Consider the following 24933-nt stretch of genomic DNA (forward strand, 5'->3'; position numbering starts at 1 on the left):
GCCTCATATTATCTCCCTAACTCTCGTCAGGTTGCCTTTCTAGAGAGGGTCCTGGTGGAGTTGGATGACTTTCTGGAAGGTACTCTAATACTGTGTGGGGACTTGAATGTCCCCTTAGACCCCACTTTAGACTCCTCGCGAGGGCACTCGTCTTTATGTAGGTCAGCCCATCGGCGTTACTTTTCGGCCCCCCCATAACTCATACTCCAGAATAGACTATCTCTTTCTACGTCATAGACATCTTTCCGGCCTCACGTCAGCCTCCATAGATGATATTACCTTTTCTGACCATGCTCTTATCACACTTACTCTCTCCCTCCCAACGGTTCACCCTCGCTCCTGGCAGTGGCGCTTGAATGAATCGCTTCTGAAGGATTCGACGGTGGTGTCGGATCTATGCAGGGACCTCCAAGTGTATTTTACCACAAATGTCTCTCCGGAGGTTGACCCTCTTAGCATTTGTGTGGCGCAATAGTGTATAGTTCGCGGTTCCTTCATTCGCATTGGTTCTAAACTAAAGAAGGAGCGGGCTGCACACTTGTTGGATCTGTTGTCCCGAATACATCTGTTGGAACAGTCCCATAAGGCCTTCCTGGACCGGGTTGTGGAGGCGGAGCAGGGGCAACTGAGGGTTCAGATTAGGTCGCTTTGCCTTTCCAGGGCTAGGGCTTCCTTAGCTAAATGCAGATGCCATTTTTATGAATTCAGTAACAAACCGGGTAGGACCCTAGCGCGGGCACTTAGGAAAACCCGTTCTCGTACTTATGTTCCTCATGTTCAAGGTTCCCTCAATCGGCGCTTGCAACTTCCCCATGACAACTCGGAGGCCTTCCGTGCCTACTACCACTCTCTCTATAATCTCCCTCGGGCCTCTTCATCCCCCGATGGGGGGAGTCATTTGGAGAGGATTGAGTCATATCTTCGGACCTCAGGGATGAAATGTATCCCCCAGGAGGGTATTGCTGCTCTGGAGGCTCCGATTTCCCCAGAGGAGTTGTCGTGGGCATTGAAGGACTCACCAGTGGGGAAGGCGCCAGGCCCTGATGGCCTCCCTTTACAATATTATAAGGCCTGTTCGGACCTGCTTTCTCCCCATTTCCTACACGCCTTCAACTCACTTACTGAGGGGAGTTCCCTTCCCGAAGATACGCTGTGGGCTTACATTACGGTGATACCCAAAGAGGGGAAGTGTAGCGTCCATGGCCACGGGCCGTCGGAGTTACTCACCTCCCGACACCCGCAGCCATGGATCCGTTTGCGCTGGTCCCCATCTCCTTCCTAGGAGACGCCAGTGCTCATTTCCACTCTGGTCTGCTGTGTCCCGTAGGGTGTAAAACAATCCTCATCATCAACCACATGATTTCCTTGTCTATAAGAAGGCCCCAGCCCTTCTGATCCTTGCCTGAGCGTTGTTAGTTGTCCCAAGTCTGTCTTGCAAATGGTCCCTTAGTGTTTCCCGTTCCAGTTGTTACCCATGCCCTGTTAACTGTTCATGTATCCCGTACTGTTCTTGTACCTGTGCCTACTAGTGTCTGAGTGGTGTCTACTGCACCTGCTGTCGTTGCCACGTCCAGTCTCTTCTGCCACATCCAGTGTCTTCTGCCATGCCCAGTGTCTTCTGCCACGTCCAGTGTCTTCTGCCTCGTCCAGTGTCTTCTGCCTCGTCCAGTGTCTTCTGCCTCGTCCAGTGTCTTCTGCCACATCGGATACTGCCCGCCACGTCTGGCGTTACTTGCTGCACCGACCTCCAGCCGTGCTGAAGCCACAGCCACTGTCTGGACTTGTTCAGGTACCCAAGTGTTACTAACTACTATAGACTTTCGTATAGACTGTGACCTGGTCAGCTGCCTCTCGGCTAGGGCGGAGCGGCCTAGTGGGTCCGCATACCCTGTGACCGTGACAGTACGCTCAGGCCATTTAACCCGCTGGCCAGCCCAAGACCGCAGTCCAGAAGATACAGACGGAGATGGATGACCTACGCACACGTCAGGATCAACTCCTTGAGGCTGTGAATTCTATCTTGGTCCGTCTGGATCTACTCACTGTTCAACCTCCGGTTCTCCCTCCTGAGGCTGTTGCTGTGCCACTGCCGTTGCTCCTCCTGTTTGTTCTGGATCCACAGTTCCTCTCAACGACGGTGATCCCAGAGCATATAGAGTATTTATTAATCAATGCACGGTTCTTTTTAGGCTACCGGCTCATCTCTTCCCCTGCGAGGAGGCCAAGGTAGCATTTATCATCTCCCTTCTTGCTGGCAAGGCCCTCGCATGGGCGAACCCAATCTTGGAGCAAGAAGGACCTGTATCCTCGGACCTAGCCTTGTTCCTGCAGTCCTTTCGTGCTGTGTTTGAGGAGCTGGGTCGAACATCCTCTGCTGCAGCTACTCTATTGACCCTCAAGCAAGAGGGTTCCACAGTAAAGGAGTATGCTATCTCCTTCCGTACCCTGGCAGCCGAGCTGGCATGGAAAAATGAGGCACTGGTGGCGACCTTCTGGCAGGGATTGTCCTCTCACATCAAGGACGAATTGGCAGCCCGCGACCTTCCTTCTACCTTGGATGCCCTCATCCTGTTAGCCACCCGGGTTGATATGAGAATCCGGGAGCGCACTCAAGAGGTTCGACAGGAGAGCCGGGTCCACAGACCAGCACCCTCGGTCCAGAGACCACTATTGCCTTCCCCTACTGCGCTACCTAAAGAACCCATGCAGGTAGACAGAGTCCGGTTGTCTGAACAGGAGAAGCAGAGCAGACCCTCCTCTGGACTATGTATGTATTGTGGCCTTAAGGGTCATTTTGTGCTCCAATGCCCACAGAAACCGGGAAACTCCACTACCTAGGGTTAGTTGGAGAGGCAACTCTAGGTGGAACATCTCCAAACGTTAAAACCTCTCCCAAATTGTCGATTCCTGTGGCTGTCACATCCCTCCTCTGCCTATCTTGACTCCGGAGCAGCTGCTAATTTCATCCAGCAGGATCTAGTGGATCGTCTACATTTACCCACAGTTCTTCTGGAGAGACCCCTCGCTGTTGTCTCTATGAATGGTCTGCCTTTGCTTGATCCGATTGCGTTCATCACGGAGCCGTTGACACTACGGGTCGGAGCTCTTCACTCGGAGCAGATCGCCTTCCTTGTACTACCTAAGGCTATCAATCCTATCCTGCTGGGTCTGCCATGGCTTCGCCTTCACGCCCCGGTTCTTGACTGGAGTTCCAGAGAAGTTCTTCAATGGAGTTCTAGATGACATAGCCATTGCCTGTCACAAGTCCGTCCTGTTATGCCCCCTCTGTCTCAGTCACTCTCCGGTCTACCATCTCAGTATGCCAGTTTTGCGGATGTCTTCTGCAAGCAAGAGGCTGAGACGTTGCCTCCACATCGGAATTATGACTGTCCCATTGAACTGGTTCCAAATGCTTCTCTTCCCTGTAGACGGGTATATCCTCTCTCCTTGCCAGAGACTTTATCTATGTCAGCCTATATCAAGGAGTATTTGGAGAGGGGTTTTATATGAAAATCTTCCTCCCCGACTGGGGCTGTCTTCTTCGTTAAGAAGAGAGATGGATCTCTTCGACCCTGCATTGACTACCGTGGTCTCAACCAGATCACGGTCAAGATCAAATACCCGTTGCCCCCTGCGGGGTGCTTATAACCTAATCCCGTACTGTTCTTGTTCCTGTGCCTACTAGTGTCTGAGTGGTGTCTACTGCACCTGCTGTCGTTGCCACGTCCAGTCTCTTCTGCCACATCCAGTGTCTTCTGCCACGTCTAGTGTCTTCTGCCTCGTCCAGTGTCTTCTGCCCCATCGGATACTGCCCGCCACGACCTCCATCCGCTGAAGCCACAGCCACTGTTTGGACTAGTTCAGGTACCCAAGTGTTACTAACTACTATAGACTTTCCTATATACTGTGACCTTGTCAGCTGCCTCTCCGCTACAGCGGAGCGGCCTAGTGGGTCCACATACCCTGTGACCGTGACAGGAAGGACCCTTCCATGTGCCAAAATTACCGTCCTATATCTTTGTTAAACGTAGATCTAAAGTTGTTTGCGAAAATTCTGGCTTATAGAATGACTCCACTTCTACAAAATATTATACATAATGACCAGGTGGGTTTTATGCCTCTTAGGGAAGCTCGGGATAATACCACAACTGCAATTAATTTAATATATCAAGCTGCTGCCTCGGCTCTGCCCACGTTCTTTCTGTCCACGGACACGGAGAAGGCCTTTGAAAGGGTCAACTGGGACTTTATGCTGGCCACCTTACGGCATATTGGACTAGGCACTCATATGATGCAATGGATTTCGAGTCTCTACTCCTCCCCCTCGGCCCGGGTTAAGGTTAATGGTCACTTCTCCTCCTCACTCACTATTTCAAATGGTTTCTAGGCAAGGTTGTCACTTGTCCCCCTTAATTTTCATTTTATGCTTGGAGTCCTTCTTGTGCCATATTCGCTCCAATCCAGACATAGCGGGCGTTTCTTTGGGAGAGAGGTCCCAAAAGGTTGCAGCATAAGCGGATGACCTGCTCTTTTTTTCTTACTGCACCCAGGATTTCCTTGCCCAATCTGATGGCGGAGATGAGTAGATACTCAATATTGTCCAATTTCAAGATTAACTACCAGAAGTCGGAGGCTCTCAATATCTCGTTGTCACAGTCTCTGGTGGAGGATCTGTCTGAGTCCTTCTCCTTAAAATGGGCTAGTCATTCGCTCAAATATTTGGGGGTCCGGCTTTCCAGTGATCTGAATGGCCTTTATGCGGTGAACTACCCTTCGCTTCTTCATCGTGTGAAGATCGATTTGGATTCCTGGACGACGGGCACCTTTACCTGGTTTGGTCGGTGTGCAATATTTAAAATTAATATTTTACAGCGGATTTTGTACTTCTTCCAAGCTCTGCCCGTTCACATCCCCCGGTCTTTTTTTCAAGCCCTGCTGTCCTTACTCCACAGATTCATATGGGTGGGGAAAGCAGCTCGTATTGCCCACTCCATGCTTTTTCGTGTTAAGTGTGAGGGCGGTGTTGGCCTCACGGATTTTGTCTCCTACCATCAGGCCTCATATTTATCACGAATGTTGGACTGGTTTAGACATACTGAGGTTAAACAGTGGGTGTCTATGGAACAGACCTTCCTTGCTGTCCCACTGAAGGCGCTGCCTTGTTTGGGCAAACACATTCCCCTATCGGTGCGGACACACCCGACTATTGGGCCCACCTTGGCAGTTGCGTCCCAGCTCTTTCCCCGGAAGGAGATCTCCCCGTCTCCTCCCCCTTGTTTCCTATTCTGGGCAATCCTGTGTTCCCCCCTGGACAAGAATGGGGTCCCTTCCAGCACTGGTTGAGCGCAGGTAGGGGACATGCTGCTCATTTCATACAGTGTGGGAATTGGATGTCTGGCCCACAGTTAGCATCTCGGACAGACCCTCACTCATTTACCTTCTGGCAGGTTACTCAGTTGAGACATTTCCTCACGTCCTTACCTAACCCGTCATCATACTCTCGGGATAGTTCCCCTTTTGAGTTTCTTTGCACTGGCACGGGCACAGTGCGTCATTCGCTGTCCTGACTTTATGCTCTTCTGATTTCTCCATCCAATCTTTCCACACCTTCTTATTTGCTTAGTTGGGAGAGGGACTTGGGTCTAACATTTACTGCGGAACATAAGGATCATTTGTTTACAATGACACATAAATCCTCCATGGCTAGCAGATTTCAGGAGGCGGGATTTAAGATTTTGTCGCGCTGGTATAGAGTGCCTTCCAGATTGCACGCATTAATTCCTGCGGTCTCACCGTTGTGTTGGAGATGTGGAGATCATGGGGGCACAATTTTACACATCTTTTGGGACTGCCCACAGTTGACAGACTTCTGGTCGGAGGTGTGGCGCATCTCCTCCAAATTTACGGATTTCCCCCTTCTTCTTGCACCATCTGTGTGATGTTCCATTATCTACGCGCAGACGCTCAGTGGTTCGTCATCTGGTGAATGCAGCTAGAGCATGCGTTCCCGCGCTGTGGAGACAATCTTGTCCTCCGTCGGTTGGTATGTGGTTCGGCAATATCCAGGAGATTATGAGAATGGAGGATCTCATGGCATCCATGAGAGGGACCCATGCTAAATTCCTCAAAACTTGGCATCATTGGATTCGATTTCAATCTTCTGTGGAGTTTAGGACTGTTATTGCCTCCTGATGGACCTCCCCGATCGCGTCAAAGTAACAAAAAAGAGCTGAACAGTTCTCCAGCGCCTTTTCGCCTATAACACTGGCTAGAATCGCAAATGCCTGCAACCAGTTCACAAAGGTTTTAGATATAAGCCTGTAATGGCGCTTTTCCTCCTGCTCCTTTTTAAACTCATCGCGCTTGGACTTGCCAAGTTAAATTTTTAGAGCGGAAGGAGCGAAAAAGGTTTCCACATACTCATCCTTCCAAATGCGTTCCCTGACCTCCTGTTTAAGGAGGGCCCCTAATGGGCCCTCAAAACACGCATATACTTCCCCACGAGTGTGATCATCTAGATGAACCCTATCTACCTCATGCGGCGCAACTGTCTGTACCGCCACCCCGAACGCTTCCGTATGAGCGACCATCAGAAAGCTGGGAATCACAGGTGGAGGTGGGCTAACGTCAGCCTTGAAGAACCCACCCATACCGTGAAAGGGGAAGCGACGGCCGCCCTCGAAGGCGAAGTCTGCCTAAATGCCCCACGAGATCCCGCAGACAACCCACTAGATCAGCCAGAATATGCCAACCTGACTCTGCCCGTGGTTAGGCCGAACCCCCCCCCCCCCAGTAAAGAAGGTAATAAACACTCACCAGGCTGCACAAGCACTGTGATCCCGCCAGCCGGAACAGCTTGACCAGGCTACCATGCCGTCACTTCACTCCCAGGTCTGCCTTTAGTGAATGCCTATTAGGTCCTGCCAAAGGCATGACCTAATAGATAACTGTTTTAGACTGACAGGCAATAATACGCTGCAATGCAGAAGTATTGCAGTGTATTATAAAAGCGATGAAATGATCACATAGTAAAGTCCCCTAGTGGGACTAAAAACAAAAGTTAAAAAAAGTTTAATAAAGTTTATAAAAAATAAATAAAAATACTAAGTAAAAAAAAACATGAAAACCCTACTTTTTCCACTTACAAAATGCTTTATTATATAAAAAAAAGTTTAAAAAAAAGTTAGAGGCTCTGTCACCAGATTATAAATGCCCTATCTCCTACATAATCTCATCGCGCCGTTGTTATCTACATTACAGCGCCGATCAGATTATGTAGGAGATAGGGCACTTATAATGTGGTGACAGAGCCCCTTTAACACATATTTGGTATCGCCGTGTCCGTAACGACCCCAAATATAAAACAATTACATGGATATTTTTATAAAAGGCTTTATTTTCCAATTTTCTCAGTCCCAAAAAAGTACAGGAAAAAAATCAATCCAAAAGTAAATGACCATGGACCAAGGTGCCACCATTCAATGCCTAATAATAAGAAACCATACATATTACACTACATTCATCCAAATGCTCCAATTTTCCAAAACAATTCCCAACTCTGCCAGCAGTATATGTAAAAAATGTAAAAATTAGTCCGCAGTACTTGAAGTCTCCAACCACCAGGACCAGATCTTTCCAAATTTATTAGGACATTTTTAGTTGAGATACAAAAAACAATGACCGTATTTTTCGGACTATAAAACGCAACTGACCATAAGATGCACCCAGGTTTTAGACAACAGCAAATAGGGAAAATATTATTTGTTAAAAAATGATTTGTTCTGTTTCACCACATTCTGAGAGCCCAAAAAATGTTTATATTTTTTTCTATCGATTGAGCGGTGTGAGGGCTTATTTTGTTGTGTTGCGTGGTGAAATTATTTTATTTTTTACATTGTGCTTGGAGAAAAATGGGAAAAGCCTTTTTTTTTTTTACACTCCTAAAAATGTATCTAACTTTTTTTTTTACACATTTTATTAGTTCCCCTAGGGGACTGAACCAGCGGCCACTTGGTTACATGTGGAGTTACTGAAACAGCGTAACTACGCTGTTTCCCTAACTCCCATAGTAGTGAATAGCAGTTATGGAAGCAGCGTAGCATGCGAGCTACGTTGTTTCTGTAACTACTGTTCAGTTCTACTGTTCAGTTCTATGGGAGTTACGGAAACAGCGTAGCTCCGCGAGTTACGCTGTTTCAGTAACTCCACATGTAATAAAGTGGCCAGGAGAGCACAGAAAGCTAGAACGGGGTTTAGGGGGCCCCGTTCTAGAGATAGGTGCAGGTCCTAGAGGTGGGCATCTACCTGACATTTATGACATATCCTGTGGATATTCCAAGAAAGATAGTAGAACAACAGCACACTCTAAATAATCAAGGTGGTTTTATTGTCAGAACATCCACGACAAACAGGCAACGTTTCGACCCATAGTGAGTGTGGGGTCTTTGTCAAGCCTAACATTCTATCTAAAAACATCATCTTAAATAGGTGAATACAAATAATCACATGGTACATTTCAACCAGTGACAATCGTGATCCCGGTCTCCCAGGTGAATCATACATTAGTCTTAATAACAACCAGCAACTTGTTACATAATAATACAAAAGTGTATAAATCCGACATACAATACATCTTCAATCCATAGTTAGTATTTAAGACATCAATCGTTAATCTTAAAGTAAAAAACGAAGAAGGGAAGTTCACCACACTCCAGGTTCCAGCTTCGATCCAAGGACGCTACTGCGCATGCTCTGCAATCAGTGTATCGTAACGGCACAATGAAATCAATTTTTTTTTACCAAAACATATCTTTCAATCGAGTTCCTATAGAGGACATAATATCCTCAATCTCACATTATGTGGTTCAGATATATCAATCCACACAATGTAATTGCAATCATATGGAAAGACGCTATAGGATATAATCTATTATGTTGTCAAGGACGCCATCACTGCGTGACGATAAGTCACATGTGTCCAGGTATCCAATAAAATGAGAGGGAGAAGGTAAATTTAACCTGTCCCTTGCTGATTGTACGGGTCAAAAAATGGTCTTTATGGCACTCTTTTTGGCTGTTTGTAAACAGAAAAGTACGTGGTGCTTTTCTGTTTCCATTCATACTTTTGACTGCTGTTGCGCGAATCACGTGCGTCCCACAGAAGTGCTTCCGTGTGGTGCGCGTGATTTTCACGCACCCGTTGACTTCAATGGGTGCGTGATGCGTGAAAAACGCAGAAATATAGGACCTGTCGTGAGTTTTACGCAGCGGACTCACGCTGCGCAAAAATCACTGACTGTCTGCACGGCCCCATAGACTAATATAGGTCTGTGCGACGCGCGTGAAAAACACGTTCGTGTAAATCCGCCCTTACACTGTTGTGTGTGATTTTGGGACAGTTACAGTTATTATGCACGGATGCTAGTTTGGTGCTCTCATTACTTTAGATTATCTAATTTAGTTGCAGAGAATTAGGCTGGGTTCACACACCCTATTTACGGACGTAATTCGGGTGTTTTAGCCCCGAATGACGTCCGAAAATACGGCTCCAAAGCGGCAGCAAACATCTGCCAATTCATTTGAAAGACGGTGCGTAAAAAAGACGCCCGCGTCAAAGAAGTACCTGTCACTTCTTGAGACGTAATTGGAGCCGTTTTCCCTTGACTCCATGGAAAAACAGCTCCAATTAGGTACGTAATGGACGCAGTAAAAAGCACCTGCACTTGCCATTACGTCTGAAATTCCGGAGCTGTTTTCCTCTGAAAACAGCTCCGTCATTTCAGCCGTAACGGAGGCTGCCATGTGAACATACCCTTGGAATTGAGACGGCATGCACATTGCTTATAGGCAGATACATTATTATATTAATGACAGTTATGAAAGCTTCTTTAACCCCTTAACGCTCAGTGACGTACTATTACGTCATGGAAAGCACCCTGTTCGCGCTCCATGACGGAATAGTACGTCTCGGGAGTAACGGCCGTTTCGGCCGTCCTCCCGACACATACAGGAGCTGTGACAGCTGCTGTCTCGTACAGCAGCTGTCACAGCTCCTACAGCGGGGACTGATCGTTGTGTCCCCGCTGATTAACCCCTTAAAAGCCGCGTTCTATAGAGATCGCGGCTTTTAGGGGTTAAGCTGCCATCGCCGGCCTGCTACACGATAGCGGCCGGCGATGGTGACTATGGCAACCGGACACCAAACAATGGCGTCCGGCTATGCCATAGACGGAAGCCTAGTGGGTCCTGACAACGTCAGGACCCACTATGCTTGCTGTCAGTGAGTAGCTGACAGTTCTAATACACTGCACTACGCATGTAGTGCAGTGTATTAGAATAGCGATCAGGGCCTCCTGTCCTCAAGTCCCCTAGTGGGACAATGTAAAAAAGTTAAAAAAAGATGTGTAAAAATAAGAAAATAAAAGATTTAAAAGTATTAAAAGTAAAAATCCCCCCTTTTCTCTTATCAGTCATTTATTATTAATAAAAATATATAAACAAACAAATAAACTATACATAATTGGTATCGCCGTGTCCGTAACGGCCTGAACTACAAAATTATTTCGTTATTTATCCCGCGCGGTGAACGCCGTAAAAGAAAATAATAATAAACCGTCCCAGAATCACAATTGTTTGGTCACTTCACCTCCCAAAATATGGAATAAAAAGAGATCAAAAAGTCGCATGTACCGAAAAATGGTACTGATTGAAACAACAGTTCGTTACGCAAAAAATAAGTCCTCGCACGGCTTTATTGATGGAAAAATAAAAACGTTATGGCACTTAGAATAAGGTAACACCAAAAGTGAGTGATTTATTACAAAACGTATTTTATTGTGCAAACGCCATAAGACATAAAAAAAAACTATAAACATCTGGTATCGCCGTAATCGTATCGCCCCGCAGAATAAAGTGAATATGTCATTTATAGCGCATGGTGAACGCTGTAAAAAAAATAGAATAAAAAAACAACAGTAGGATTGCTGTTTTTTAGTCACCACGCCACCTAAAAATAGAATAAAAACTGATCAAAAAGCCGCATGCACCCCATGAAAAGTACAATGAATTCCTCAAGGGGTTTAGCGTCCAAAATGGGGTCACTTTTGGGGGGTTTCCAATGTTTTGGCACCACAAGACCTCTTCAAACCGGACATGGTGCCTAATAAAAAAGAGGCCTCAAAATCCACTAGGTGCTCCTTTGCTTCTGAGGCCGGTGTTTCAGTCCATTACCACACTAGAGCCACATGTGGGATATTTCTCAAAACTGCAGAATCTGGGCAATACGTATTAAGTTGCGTTTCTCTGCTAAATCCTTTTGTGTTGTAAAAAAAATGGTATAAAGAGGATTTTCTGACAAAAAAAATAATTAAATTTCACACCTACTTTGCTCTAAATTCCCGTGAAACACCTAAAGGGTTCATAAACTTTCTAACTGCTGTTATGAATACTTTGAGGGGTCTAGTTTCTAAAATGGGGTGTTTGATAGGGGTTTCTAATATATGGGCCCCTCAAAGCAACTTCAGAACTGAACTGGAACCTAAAAAAATAAATAAATGAGGCAATACTTCGCTTCTTACATTATACTGATAATGAGCCGTGCCCACCCCGAGGTGACCCCAGTTTTGACCGTTTGTATAAACGGAGACCCGTATTAGAACGTTTCAGTGCCCGGTTTTCCCAAGCATTCACCCCCGAGACGTGTATTTCTATTGATGAGTCCCTGGTACATTTTAAAGGGAGGGTTCAATTCCGCGAGTACCTGCCGGGTAAGAGGGCAAGGTATGGCGTGAAGATATATAAGCTGCGAGAGTGCATCAGGGTATACCTACAAATTTAGGATATATGAAGGAAAGGCCACCCCCAAACCAGACTGCTTCCTGGACTACAATAGGTACATGGGAGAGGTGGACTTGTCAGATCAAATCCTGAAGCCCTACAGCGCCATGCGGTGTGGTATAAGAAGCTGGCCGGGCACATCATACAGATGACATTGTACAATGTGTACGTGATACGTCGATGTGCAGGCCAGACGGGAACTTTCCTGGAATTTCAAGAGGTGATTATCAAGAACCTACTCTTTAGGGACCAAGAAGGGGGGGCACCCAGTACTTCTGGAAGCGGGGCCACACGCATCGTACCAGGGCGGCAACACTTTCCAGGAGAAGTTCCCCAAACTGGCAAGAAGGGAAAAAGTCAAAAGAGGTGCAAAGTCTGCTATAAGGGATGACACAATATATCAATGTGACACGTGTCCCGAATAACCAGAGCTCTGTATGAAAGAGTGTTTTAAAATTTATCATACATCCCTTGGTTTATAATTTACCCCAATTTTACTTAACCTGACGCCCCCCGCACAGCTTATCCCCCCTCGTCTTTCCCCTCTGAGCCCTGCTGTGTGCCCAGGCAGCTGATAACAGTCACATGTAGGGTATTGCCATACCCGGGAGAACCCACATTACAGTTTATGGGGTGTAGGTCTCCGGTCAAAATGCTCACTACACCTCTAGATGAATGCCTTAAGGGTGTCGTTTTTAAAACGGGGTCACTTCTTGCGGGTTTCAACTGTACTGGTACCTCAGGGGCTTCTGCATACATGACTTCGCACTAGAAAATCCCAAGTAGGCCAAATGGTGGTCCTTTCCTTCTGAGCCCTCCCATGGGCCCAAACGGCAGTTTATCACCACAAATGGGGTATTGCTGCACTCAGAACAAATTGCGCAACAGAATGGGGTATTTTGTTTCTTGTGAAAATAAGAAATTTTCCGCCAAAACGACATATTATTTGCAAAAATAATTTTGTTTTCATTCCCAGCCCAATTCAAATAAGTTCTGTGAAAAAACTATGGGGTCAAAATGGTCACAACACCCATAAATGAATTCCTTGAGGGGTGTAGTTTCCAAAATGGGGTCACTTCTGGTGGGTTTCTATTGCTTTGATACCTCTGGGGCTCTGCAAATGTGACATGGCACCCGAAAACCAATCCAGCAAAATCTGGACTCCAAAGAACAAATAGCGCTCCTTTGCTTTTGAGCCCTCCCATGGGCCCAAACAGCAGTTTATCACCACAAATGGGGTATTGCCGCACTCAGGACAAATTGGGCAACAAAATGGAGTATTTTATTTCTTGTGAAAATAAGAATTTTTGAGCTAAAATGACATATTATTGGAAAAAAATTAATTTTTTTTTCATTCCCAGCCCAATTCAAATAAGTTCTGTGAAGAAACTATTGGGTCTAAATGGTCACATTACCCATAAATGAATTCCTTGAGGGGTGTAGTTTCCAAAATGTGGTCACTTCTGGTGGGTTTCCATTGCTTTGATACCTCTGGGGCTCTGCAAATGTGACATGGCACCCGAAAACCAAACCAGCAAAATCTGCACTCCAAAGAACACACAGCGCTTCTTTCCTTCTGAGGCCTCCCATGAGCCCAAACGGCAGTTTATCACCACAAATGGGGTATTGCCACACTAAGGACAAATTGGGCAACAAAATGGAGTATTTTGTTCCCTGTGAAAATAAGAATTTTTCATAAAAAATTACATCTTATTGGAAAAAATGACATTTTTTTTAATGTCACAGCCCAATTGAAATAGGTGTTGTGAAAAAACTGCGCTGTCAAAATGCTAACAACAACCATAAATGAATTCCTTGAGGGGTGTAGTTTCCAAAATGGGGTCACTTCTGGTGGGTTTCCATTGCTTTGATACCTCTGAGGCTCTGCAAATGCGACATGGCACCCGAAAACCAATCCAGCAAAATCTGGACTCCAACAAACACATAGCGCTCCTTTCCTTGTGAGCCCTCCCATGAGCCCAAACGGCAGTTTATCACCACAAATGGGGTATTGCCACACTAAGGACAAATTGGGCAACAAAATGGGGTATTTTGTTCCCTGTGAAAATAAGAAATTTTGATCACAAATGACATTTTATTGGAAAAAATGACATTTTTTTCATTTCACAGCCCAATTCAAATACGGGCTGTGAAAAAACTGTGTGGTCAAAATGGTAACAACAACCATAAATGAATTCCTTGAGGGGTGTAGTTTCCAAAATGGGGTCACTATTTGGGGATTCCTACTGTTTTGGCACCTCAACACCTCTTCAAACCTGGCATGCACTCAAAATGCACTAGGTGCTTCTTTGCTTCTAGAGCTTGTGTTTTATTCCACGAGCGCAGTAGAGCCACATGTGGGACATTTCTAAAAACTGCAGAATCTGGACAATACATATTTAGTAGTGTTTCTCTGGTAAAACCTTCTGTGTTACAGAAAAAAAATGAATAAAATTGAAATTCAGCAAGAAAAATGAAATTTGCAAATTTCACCTCTACTTTGCTTTAATTCCTGTGAAATGCCTGAAGGGTTAAAAAAACTTTCTAAATGCTGTTTTGAATACTTTGAGGGGTCTAGTTTTTAAAATGGGGTGTTTTATCAGGGTTTCTAATACATAGGCCCCTCAAAGCCACCTCAGAACTCAAGAGGTACCTTAAAAAAAGGCTTTTGAAATTTTCTTACAAATATGAGAAATTGCTGTTTATGTTCTAAGCCTTGTAACGTCCAAGAAAAATAAAAGAATGTTCAAAAAACGATGCCAATCTAAAGTAGACATATGGGAAATGTGAACTAGTAACTATTTTGGGTGGTATAACCGTTTGTTTTACAAGCAGATGCATTTAAATTCAGAAAAATGCTATTTTTTCAAAATTTTCTATACATTTTGCAATTTTTCACCAATAAACACTGAATATATCGACCAAATTTTACCACGAACATGAAGCCCAATGTGTCACGAGAAAACAATCTCAGAATCGCTTGGGTAGGTTTAAGCATTCCGACGTTATTACCACATAAAGTGAAATATGTCAGATTTGAAAAATGGGCTCTGAGCCTTAAGGCCAAAACTAGGCTGCGTCCTTAAGGGATTAAGTGACTGCTCAGGTGACGCACAGGTGCAGTGAAAGTGACATAGTAAGTGAAAAAGTGGCATTTACATGGTGTGAAGGAGAAGGGTGTGAAATCGGCAAGCTGCTAACAGGGTTATTATGGTATTAGAGAGCTGGCATCTGTTAACAAGATTGTGTCTGTGGTAATCTGGGAGGAGATACCTGTCAGACAGGCACAGGATACTTTAATAGGATGACTGTGAGATGAAAGGCCTAAAGACTGCACAGTAAAGTCTAATGCAAACACTACGCCAAACTTACTGCAGACTCATCAGAGAACTTCCTAACATTTTATATGTCATTAGTGAAGTTATCATTGCTCACAGCACAAAAGCACAAAACAGCACAGCAGCCATACACATGAAAAGTTGGCAAAATGGTTCACGTCAACAGTTTATTATGATTATCTCTAGTTTTGGATAAGTTTATGGCAACAACCGATAACCAACAAAAAAATCTGATCTGTCATGTTGGATTTAGGCAGCCATAGCCTGAAGTTTTTGCCACAATTTGCTGTTCAACTAAATGGTTGGCTTAAATCTCATATTTATGGTCAGCTTGAGGGATACAGATGGTTAGAGTATATTCACATTGGTCAGGAATTTCTGTGACTGTTCATCTGAATGGGACTTGCAGAAATCCATGCACATGCTGCAGAAACAATCCCATTTACATGTATGGGACAGATTTTTTTGTCGCAGAAATTTCTGCAACATATCTGCCGAGTGTAAAGATATCCTTACACAAAAATACTCGGTGTCTTTTGCCTCAGGGCCTTAAAATTATAGCTTTTGTTACGAAAGGAAATTTTACTTTTTAAAATATTTACTGTTAATATATATGGGTGTTTAATGGAAATATCACAGAAGCGGCTATAAATTTGAAACTGAACAATACATAGGAGATGAGACAGGCAGACAGACAACAGGACAGGAGGGGAGAGATCTAATAAGTGATTGTCAGTAGAAACAGTTGAGTGCTGGATTATAGATTAACTAATCCGATTTTCTTTCCATCTCGGACTCTCCCAGCTCTATTGTCTTACACTGGGAACCTGCGGGTCTCTGTCTCTCACCCCCACCCCCAAATCAACCCCTCTAGGGGTAACACAAAGGGGCTTTCAAATCCCCTTTTCCTGATCCCATTTTCAGGATGGTCCTGTTCAAGACCAAATTTACCTTTCAGAAGCGAGTGAAACTAGCACAAACTCTATGGCTTCTATCCTGGATCAGTGTTCTTATAGGGTGCCTGACCTTTGGATTGGGGGTCTTCCTAAAGGTGCAGCTTTGGATACACTATGAGGTGATGGACAACACTGTGGCCCATGCTGTTCCCAACACGGTTATAGCAGTTGGACTTCTAGGAGCCATTCTTGGTCTGTTGGCAGGAAAAACAAGTCAAGATTCACTCGATATGACAAAATATCCACGCTGGAAGCCATTCTTGCTACCTTATTTTTTCATTTCTATCCTGAGCTGTTTGCTTTGTCTGGCTGCTTTATTCCTCAGTGTTGTAATGAGAGGAAGTCTGGAGGAATCTCTAAAGATAGGTTTAAGAAATGGGATCAGGTTCTACAAGGACACTGACACTCCAGGCCGTTGCTACCAGAAGAGGACAATGGACAAATTACAAATGGACTTCCAATGCTGTGGAAACAACCACTATAAAGACTGGTTTGAGGTGCAATGGATCAGCAATCGCTACCTGGACTTCTCCTCCAAAGAAGTCAAAGAGTGAGTTACAATTAATAAAATGTAGTAATAAAGTTATCATTTACTATTTTCAGCAGTAGAAAAGTGTGATATAAAATTTCCCAAAAATTTACTGACTTTTTCCACTGAAAATCTTAACATAGTATGAGTTATTAGCCAGGTTCAGACTTCTGTCTCGCATTTATATGCAGTACTGTTGAAAATAGAATACCATGAATATTCTTTAACATTTAGTACCAGAAAAAGCTATAAAAAGTGCTAAAAATAAAAAAATAATATAAGATAATGTACATGTTCTGCCAACATAATACATGATGATCACAGAATGATCTGTAAATTAGTATAACTTAGGGTTTATATATCAACCTTTTTGTATGGACAAAGACAATGGAGAAAATATATAAGAAAATGTCATATTTGAAACATTCAAATCATTTATCAACATACTACAACGTTTTCCCGTCCAAATACTCTACTCTATTCCTAAAGGAAAAAATAAATATGTGAAAAAATATCCTGCATTTACCACAAGCTTTACCCTATTGCCAAACTAGAAGAATTCATTAAGTCTACTTTAAACAATATGTCACGGAGAGAGGTGTACTAGAACAAAAATCTTATTTCATCCAGTAAACTTTCTGTTTACAAGCAGGGCTGGCGTTAGGGGGGCAAACTTGGCAATTGACCAGGGCCCCCATCCTCTTAGGGCCCCCTTCCCGCGGCCCGCACTGCTCGGCCCATAACATTTATCATGCCCGGTGGCGTCGCTAGCACCGGAGGGGGACCTGGTGCTAGCGACAGCCACATTCACTTGTATGTGCATCCTCAGGACGCAGATACAAATAAATATTATAGGCTGCAGGCCACGTTAGGCTGGCGTGATGACGTTACTGCATCACACCTGCGCATGCCTCCCACCCGGAGGCTTAGCATCACTCCATCCATCACGGGAACGTGGCAAGGCAAGTAAAAAAATTTTTTGGGGGGTTGTGTGACGATATACAGGGGGAAGCGCTGTGTGACACTATATACAAGGGGGGAGCACTTTGTGACACTATATACAAGGGGGGAGCACTTTGTGACACTATATACAAGGGGGGAGGAGCGCTGTGTGACACCATATACAAGGGGGAGCGCTGTGTGACTATATAAAAGGGGGGGAGCTGTGTAACACTATATACAAGGGGGTGCTGTGTGACACTATATACAAGGGTGGGAGTAGCTCTGTGTGACACTATATACAAGGGGGAGCGTTTTTTGACACTATATGCAAGGGGGAGCGCTGTGTGACACTATATACAATGAGGAGCACTGTATGGCACTATATACAAGGGGCGTGCTGTGTGACACTATATACAAGGGAGGAGGAGCGCTGTGTGGCACTATATACAAGGGGAGGTTCTGTGTGGCACTATATACAAGGGAGGGGGGCTGTGTGGCAATACACAGGGGGGGATTGCTGTGTAGCACTATATACAAGGGGGGTTCTGTGTGGCACTATATGCAAGAGAGGGGAGGCTGTGCGTCACTATATACAAGGGAGGGGGGTTCTGTGTGGCACTATATACAAGGGAGGAGGGCTGTTTGGCAATATAGAGGGGGGATTGCTGTGTAGCACTATATACAAAAGGGGGGTTGAGTGGCACTACTTACAAGGGGGGGCTGTGTGGACTATATACAAAAGGGGGTTGAGTGGCACTACATACAAAGGGGGGCTGTGTGGACTATATACAAGGAGGGCTCTGTGTGTCCCTATATACAAGGGAGGGGGGATTGCTGTGTAGCACTATATACAAATGGGGGGGTGTGGCACTATATACAAGGGGTGGTTGTGTGGCACTATATACAAGGGGGAGCTGTGTGGCACTATATATATATATATATATATATATATATACACACATACAAGGGAGGGGTGGCGGTGTGGTACTATATATATATATATATATATATATATACAAGGGAGAGGGGCAGTGTGGCACTATATACAAGGGAGGGGGCTGTATGCCATTATATATATTCAAGGGAGGGGGGCTTTGGCACTATATATAAGGGAGGGGGCTGTGTGCCACTATCTACTAAGGGGGGGTCGTGTGGCACTATATATAAGGGGGAGGACTGTGGTGCTATATTCAGGGGGGATGTGTGTGGCGCTATCTACAGGTGGCACAAAGGGGGCACGGTTACTGATGGGACACTTTTATTGTGTCGAGCACTGAGGGATCATTATTACCATGTGGGGCACTGTAGACCACGAGTTTGTTTAGAGGATGGGGTGTAGGTGGGGAGGATGCTTGAAAAGCGAGAAACCAACATGCCTGTGTGTCAAATTCTGCAGATACGAGTTGTGGCTGGAATAAATCATCACAGTGGTCTAGGCCGGATGGAGAAACAAAGGGAAAGTGAACGATTCTAATCAGAGAAAACATCACCTTTGAGTCACTAGATATAAATGTGCCGAAGTCACTTATATCGTCTGCATAGCTCCTGTGCATAATTGGTACCTACCACTATATGGCCACTACATGGTGGTAATATTGGTCTTTGTATAGGGTTTTCTATTTGAAACATTATGGGGGTATTATTCCGTCACTATGTGGTTATGGTGTGGCAGTATTATTCAGTAATAGTACGAGGGTATTATTCAGTAACAGTATGCAGGTAATATTTCATCTGGTATAGTGGTATGATTTAATTACTGTATATGTATATAGATAATGATTTTGTGCTTTGGGTCTTGCAACACTCCTGGACGCGCTAGAAATCAGCGATGCAGTTCTCTGCACACTACATTCTGAATTGACTGCATTATTGATATAATAAGGGTGTGTTCACATCTGCGTCGGGCTTCCGTTCATGGGTTCCGTCAGACCCTTCCGTCAGGGAATCCCATGAACGCAAACCAAACGAAAACCATTGCTTTAATGCTTTCCGTTTGCATTACCATTGATTTTAATAGTAATGTTTCCATTGCAAATGGTTTCCGTTTGCCTCCGTTCCGTAAGGTTTCCGTTTTTTGGGCGGAATCAATAGCGCAGTCAACTCCGCTATTGTTTCCGCAAAAAAAACAACCTTATGGAATGGAGACCGAGGAAACCATTTGCAACAGAAACATTACCATTGAAATCAATGGTAAGGCAAACGGAAAGCTATGGCTTCCGTTTGGTTTGCATTCATGGGTTCCCCTGGCGGAAGGGTCTGACGAAAGCCATCAATGGAACCCCAACGCAGATGTGAACAGGCCCTAATTCAGCATTTGGGGCCCCACTTTTAACTTTGCCCAGGGCAACACTTTGTCTGAAACCGGCCCTGTTTATAAGTAGACATATCTGTTACATAAATATTTGCCTCTTTCATTAAATGTTTAAACACATTGACTTTCAAGTTCCTCATTTTACTGTTAATTCCATTAGCATGGCCGGTTGCCAGGAACACTAGTCTGCTTTGTCTGGCAACACTAAGGATGTAAATTCAGTCCTGTTATTTTATTATAAGTTAGGCATGAAACACTCTGACATTTGAGTTCATGTCGGTTACGAAAATTTGCAAATGAGGAAGTGGAAAATGGCTATCCCTGCTGGCTGGTGGAGAAGCCCTATTGTGTAATTAGTCAATATTTGTAGACTGTTGCTATAGTAACTAAAGCAGAAATTGCAAACACTTACATCATTTGGTTTTATTTTATGCTGTTACCTCTGTTAACCCCCCTTTTACTTTTTTTATTGTGCAGTCGCATTAAGAGCAACGTGGATGGCAAGTACCTGATGGACAGTGTCCCATTTAGCTGTTGTAACCCCAGCTCTCCCAGACCTTGCATCCAAATGCAGATCACCAATAACTCAGCCCATTACAGCTACAACTACCAGACGGACGAACTAAATATTTGGGTAAATGGCTGCCGGGAAGCCTTATTAAGCTACTACACTGGAATTATGGCCACAAATGGGGCGGCTGTAACTTTATTTTTCCTTATTCAGGTAAGGATAAACATTTCTTTGCTACTATCAAGGCCTAATGTAGTGTAAAAACAAACATACCTCTACATAGAAGAAACCATTACTAGATGTATCATCTCAGAGTTATATACCAATTCGGACTAAAATGTAAACTAGATGTCGCTATTTGAACCAGAAAAAACCCCACAAGAGGATAGGTTCTTTTTTCTATCATCATTGGCCCATTTTACTTTTTCTAATTCACGTGGCTTCATCTTGTTTACAGTGATTACCGTAACATCAATAAAACTCACTTACCATGTGACACTTAAAGCGGTTCATATGTCAACGTCCTGCTGTCTATGAGGGTCTGGGGTGGAATATCAGGGATAACTGCAGTCAGAACTGATTTTTCATCTATTGAGTGGAGTCAGATATTGATTTGAGAAACCAATAAATACCAGCATGGTGCCCAAATAAGACAATTTCCTATAAAAGGATGAATTTAAAGTGCATAGTTCAGATAATTTTCTGTAAGCTACTTAGCAGCATTGTTAAAAGGTTTACATCAATTGAGCAATCACTCCCCCTAAACTTAAAGAGGCTCTGTCACCAGATTTTGCAACCCCTATCTGCTATTGCAGCAGATAGGCGCTGCAATGTAGATTACAGTAACGTTTTTATTTTTAAAAAACGAGCATTTGTGGCCAAGTTATGACCATTTTTGTAGTTATGCAAATGAGGCTTGCAAAAGTCCAAGTGGGTGTGTTTAAAAGTAAAAGTCCAAGTGGGCGTGTATTATGTGCGTACATCGGGGCGTTTTTAATACTTTTACTAGCTGGGCGCTCTGATGAGAAGTAACATCCACTTCTCTTCAGAACGCCCAGCTTCTGGCAGTGCAGACACAGCGTGTTCTCGAGAGATCACGCTGTGACGTCACTCACAGGTCCTGCATCGTGTCAGACGAGCGAGGACACCGGCACCAGAGGCTTCAGTTGATTCTGCAGCAGCATCGGCGTTAGCAGGTAAGTCGATGTAGCTACTTACCTGCAAACGCTGATGCTGCTGCAGAATCAACTGTAGCCTCTGGTGCCGATGTGTCCTCGCTCGTCCGACACGATGCAGGACCTGGGGCAGGAAGTGAGTGACGTCACAGCGTGATCTCTCGTGAACACGGCTGTGTCTGCACTGCCAGAAGCTGGGCGTTCTGAAGAGAAGTGGATGATACTTCTCATCAGAGCGCCCAGCTAGTAAAAGTATTAAAAACGCCCCGATGTACGCACATAATACACGCCCACTTGGACTTTTACTTTTAAACACGCCCACTTGGACTTTTGCAAGCCTCATTTGCATAAATACAAAAATGGTCATAACTTGGCCAAAAATGCTCGTTTTTTAAAAATAAAAACGTTACTGTAATCTACATTGCAGCGCCTATATGCTGCAATAGCAGATAGGGGTTGCAAAATCTGGTGACAGAGCCTCTTTAACGTCTACTAAAACCACATCCTGTATACCTAGGACTTTTGTCCGAAAAACATCTCTTTATCAGTAAAAACAAACAAAACAACAAACAAGAAAAAAAGCTCATCAGTTATATAGCTGTGTAAAAAAAGTTTCTGCTCAAGTCAGTAGTGATTACCAACACAAATCTCACCTAGTGTCAAACTTCATGGAGATTTAGGGGCTTTCCTGCTCTAGTTTTGTTGGAACATGACACCCAATTAAAACGGCAGAGGACTGTTGAGGTTTATTGAATGAATGAATGAATGAATGAATGAATGAATGATGTATAGCTATTTCAACACAATTAGAAAGTTCTCTCCGCCATGTTGAAGTCAGTGGGACCTGGAATTGAGAAACAATAAAGGAATACTCCAGGCCAAACGTATTTACATTGGGGGGAATATATCAACCTTTTTATGGCAGTTTTCTGTCATAGAAAACTCACAAAAAGGCCCTAAAGTTGCAATTTCAGTTGAAAATTAAGACTTTTAGGCCTTTTGCGTCACTCTCACCACTTTGGAAAAGGGGGAACGGCTGAGAAAAAAAGGTGCTAGGTCACCGCAACCAAATTTCTTATAATTTATGCCTAAATTACACGCTGACGCCAGACAGTGTCAGGACGTTGTATGTGCTTCAGCACTCAGGATGTTGAGTGCCGTGTCGCATATAAAGCTCAGACGCTGCTCGACGTCAGAAGCTTATATGAACCTGGGCTTGTAGTGAGAACCTGAGGGTACCTGGAGGGAAGAAGTGTAGTGGTGAGAATACATGTTTTTTTATTCTATGTTGGGGGAAGGGTGGGGGAAATGGTTGGCGCACAGCCAGCAAGAAGATGCAACAGATTTATTAAGAGGTGTGTGTCTCTTAATAAATCAGTTGCACCTTATTCTAGCGGAGCAGAAAGCCAAGACTGGCAGATGAAACATCAGTCCTAGTCAGGCCGGATTTACACAAGCGTGTGCGTTTTGCGTGCGCAAAAGGTCCTTAACAGCTCCATGTGTCAGCCCCGTATGATGCGCGGCTACGTGATTTTCACGCAGCCACCATCATTATGACACTCTGTTTGTATGTTTGTAAACAGAAAAGCATACTTTTTACTGCTGTTGCGCGAATCACGCGTGTCACACGGAAGTGCTTCCGTGTGCTGCGCGTGACTTTCACGCACCCATTGACTTCAATGGGTGCGTGGTGCGCGAACAACGCACACATAACGGACATGTCGTGAGTTTTACGCAGCGGACACACGCTGCGTGAAACTCACGGACAGTCTGCACGGCCCCATAGACTAACATAGATCCGTGCGAGGCACGTGAAAATCACGTTCGTTGCACGGACGTATATCACGTTCGTCTAAATAAGCCTTAAATCTGCCCTATAGTGTTCTGCCTAGTGAGGGCTTGAGTAGGAATTCACTCCTTGGTAATCTTTAAATCCCTGGGTAAATACACCATCTACTCAGGCTCTGCACTAGGCATTACAGTGTATGGGTTTTGCCAGGAGTGCTCCATGACCGCGTAACCTCCCTATGACCTGGAGACTTCGCCCACCAGGCATTAGCTCTACTTTTCCTCTATAACAATATGTGGCATCCATCTAGACTAGATATTGCATGAAGCAATATTCTACACGTTGTATAGAGTGCACATTGTTCAAATCAGGTCAGTTATTGGACATTTGCTTTTTTTTAGCTGTTCACACACATACTATAATATAAGTGCAAAGGTATTGGGACAAATGCTGGACACTGTTGCTTATAGCACTCGTGTGCCAGCCCGGTGAGTGGGATATACCTTTAGGCACCCAACGGCCATAGGGGAGTTTTCAACAAGAGAACAGAAATAAATCACATAAAAGAAGCCCTTTGTAAAACCAATACAGAATTCAATACTGGTACATTACCATGATGGAACAAATGCACCAAAAACACCCACATCATTTTTATTTACTTTAAAATATGACTTCATGATGTTCAGGCTCTAATTTTGTTCTCAGTATACATTAAACTTTATCGTATAGACTGTATCGTGTTTAACATGTCAATGGATCCACTCTCTTTTCAGGGATGCATCATAGTAAGCATGCGTTTCCTCCAGACGTCCATGGATAAGATTACTGGTGTGGAGGATGTGGAGACGGATTCAGAAGGATTTCTTTTAGAGAAAGGTGTAGGGGAGACAATCAATAGTGGTCTGGAGAAAACCAAAGCTCTCTTCAAGTCCAGTTCTGGAGAGGCCGCAGGTGGAGAGACTACAACCAGCTAAATGGAGCATTAAGATGTAGACCGGGGTAGGCTGCAGAGATTGTATAGAATGAATAGATTACCCAAGGCTGCTTGTATCATTACTTACCCTATCTACAGAAAACCCACAGCTCCCTCCCCTTATGCATGCACCTAGAACTCCAATGCGGGAGGGATATGGTTATAGCTGAAGGTTAGAAGACGATTTTTGGGGAGGTATCAACCCAGTTGTAGCTGCCAAAATGTAGATTCAGCATCGACAAAAATAAAAATAATTAAAAAAGACTTCAAAACAGTGTTTTGTGCCGTGGAGGGTGAGGGGGGGTTACAACACCCACACAAAGGATTGCTAAATATTTCTCTGATGACATAGCAGTGGATATGAATCCCAGAAAGGGAATAACAATGGAGGCTTCCAAAGCTTTATCCTTCTTCCCTTTAGGATCCGTTTACAACTCAAGTGAAGAGTGTAAATTACTTAAAATGTGATGTGTGAACCGGACCTTACATGCGTGAAGTAAATATGCAGAACATATGATAGTATGCATGCTGGAAATAAATTATAGCCAGAAGATTATATGTTGTAAAATGTTTA

At 44.3% G+C, this 24933-nt stretch overlaps 1 protein-coding gene across 1 annotated transcript; it reads left to right on the plus strand.

Annotated features, from left to right (window-relative positions):
- Positions 1-16098: 16098 nt before the first annotated feature.
- On the plus strand, positions 16099-24848 carry ROM1 (retinal outer segment membrane protein 1). The gene is made up of 3 exons (XM_075836864.1): positions 16099-16679; positions 20389-20635; positions 24160-24848. The coding sequence occupies exons 1-3, from the start codon at positions 16099-16101 to the stop codon at positions 24358-24360; spliced, it is 1029 nt and encodes a 342-aa protein (XP_075692979.1). The 3' UTR covers positions 24361-24848.
- The last annotated feature ends 85 nt before the right edge of the window (positions 24849-24933 follow it).

Source organism: Rhinoderma darwinii, chromosome 9 (assembly GCF_050947455.1).
Source record: "Rhinoderma darwinii isolate aRhiDar2 chromosome 9, aRhiDar2.hap1, whole genome shotgun sequence".
NCBI classification, from domain to species: Eukaryota; Metazoa; Chordata; class Amphibia; order Anura; family Rhinodermatidae; genus Rhinoderma; species Rhinoderma darwinii.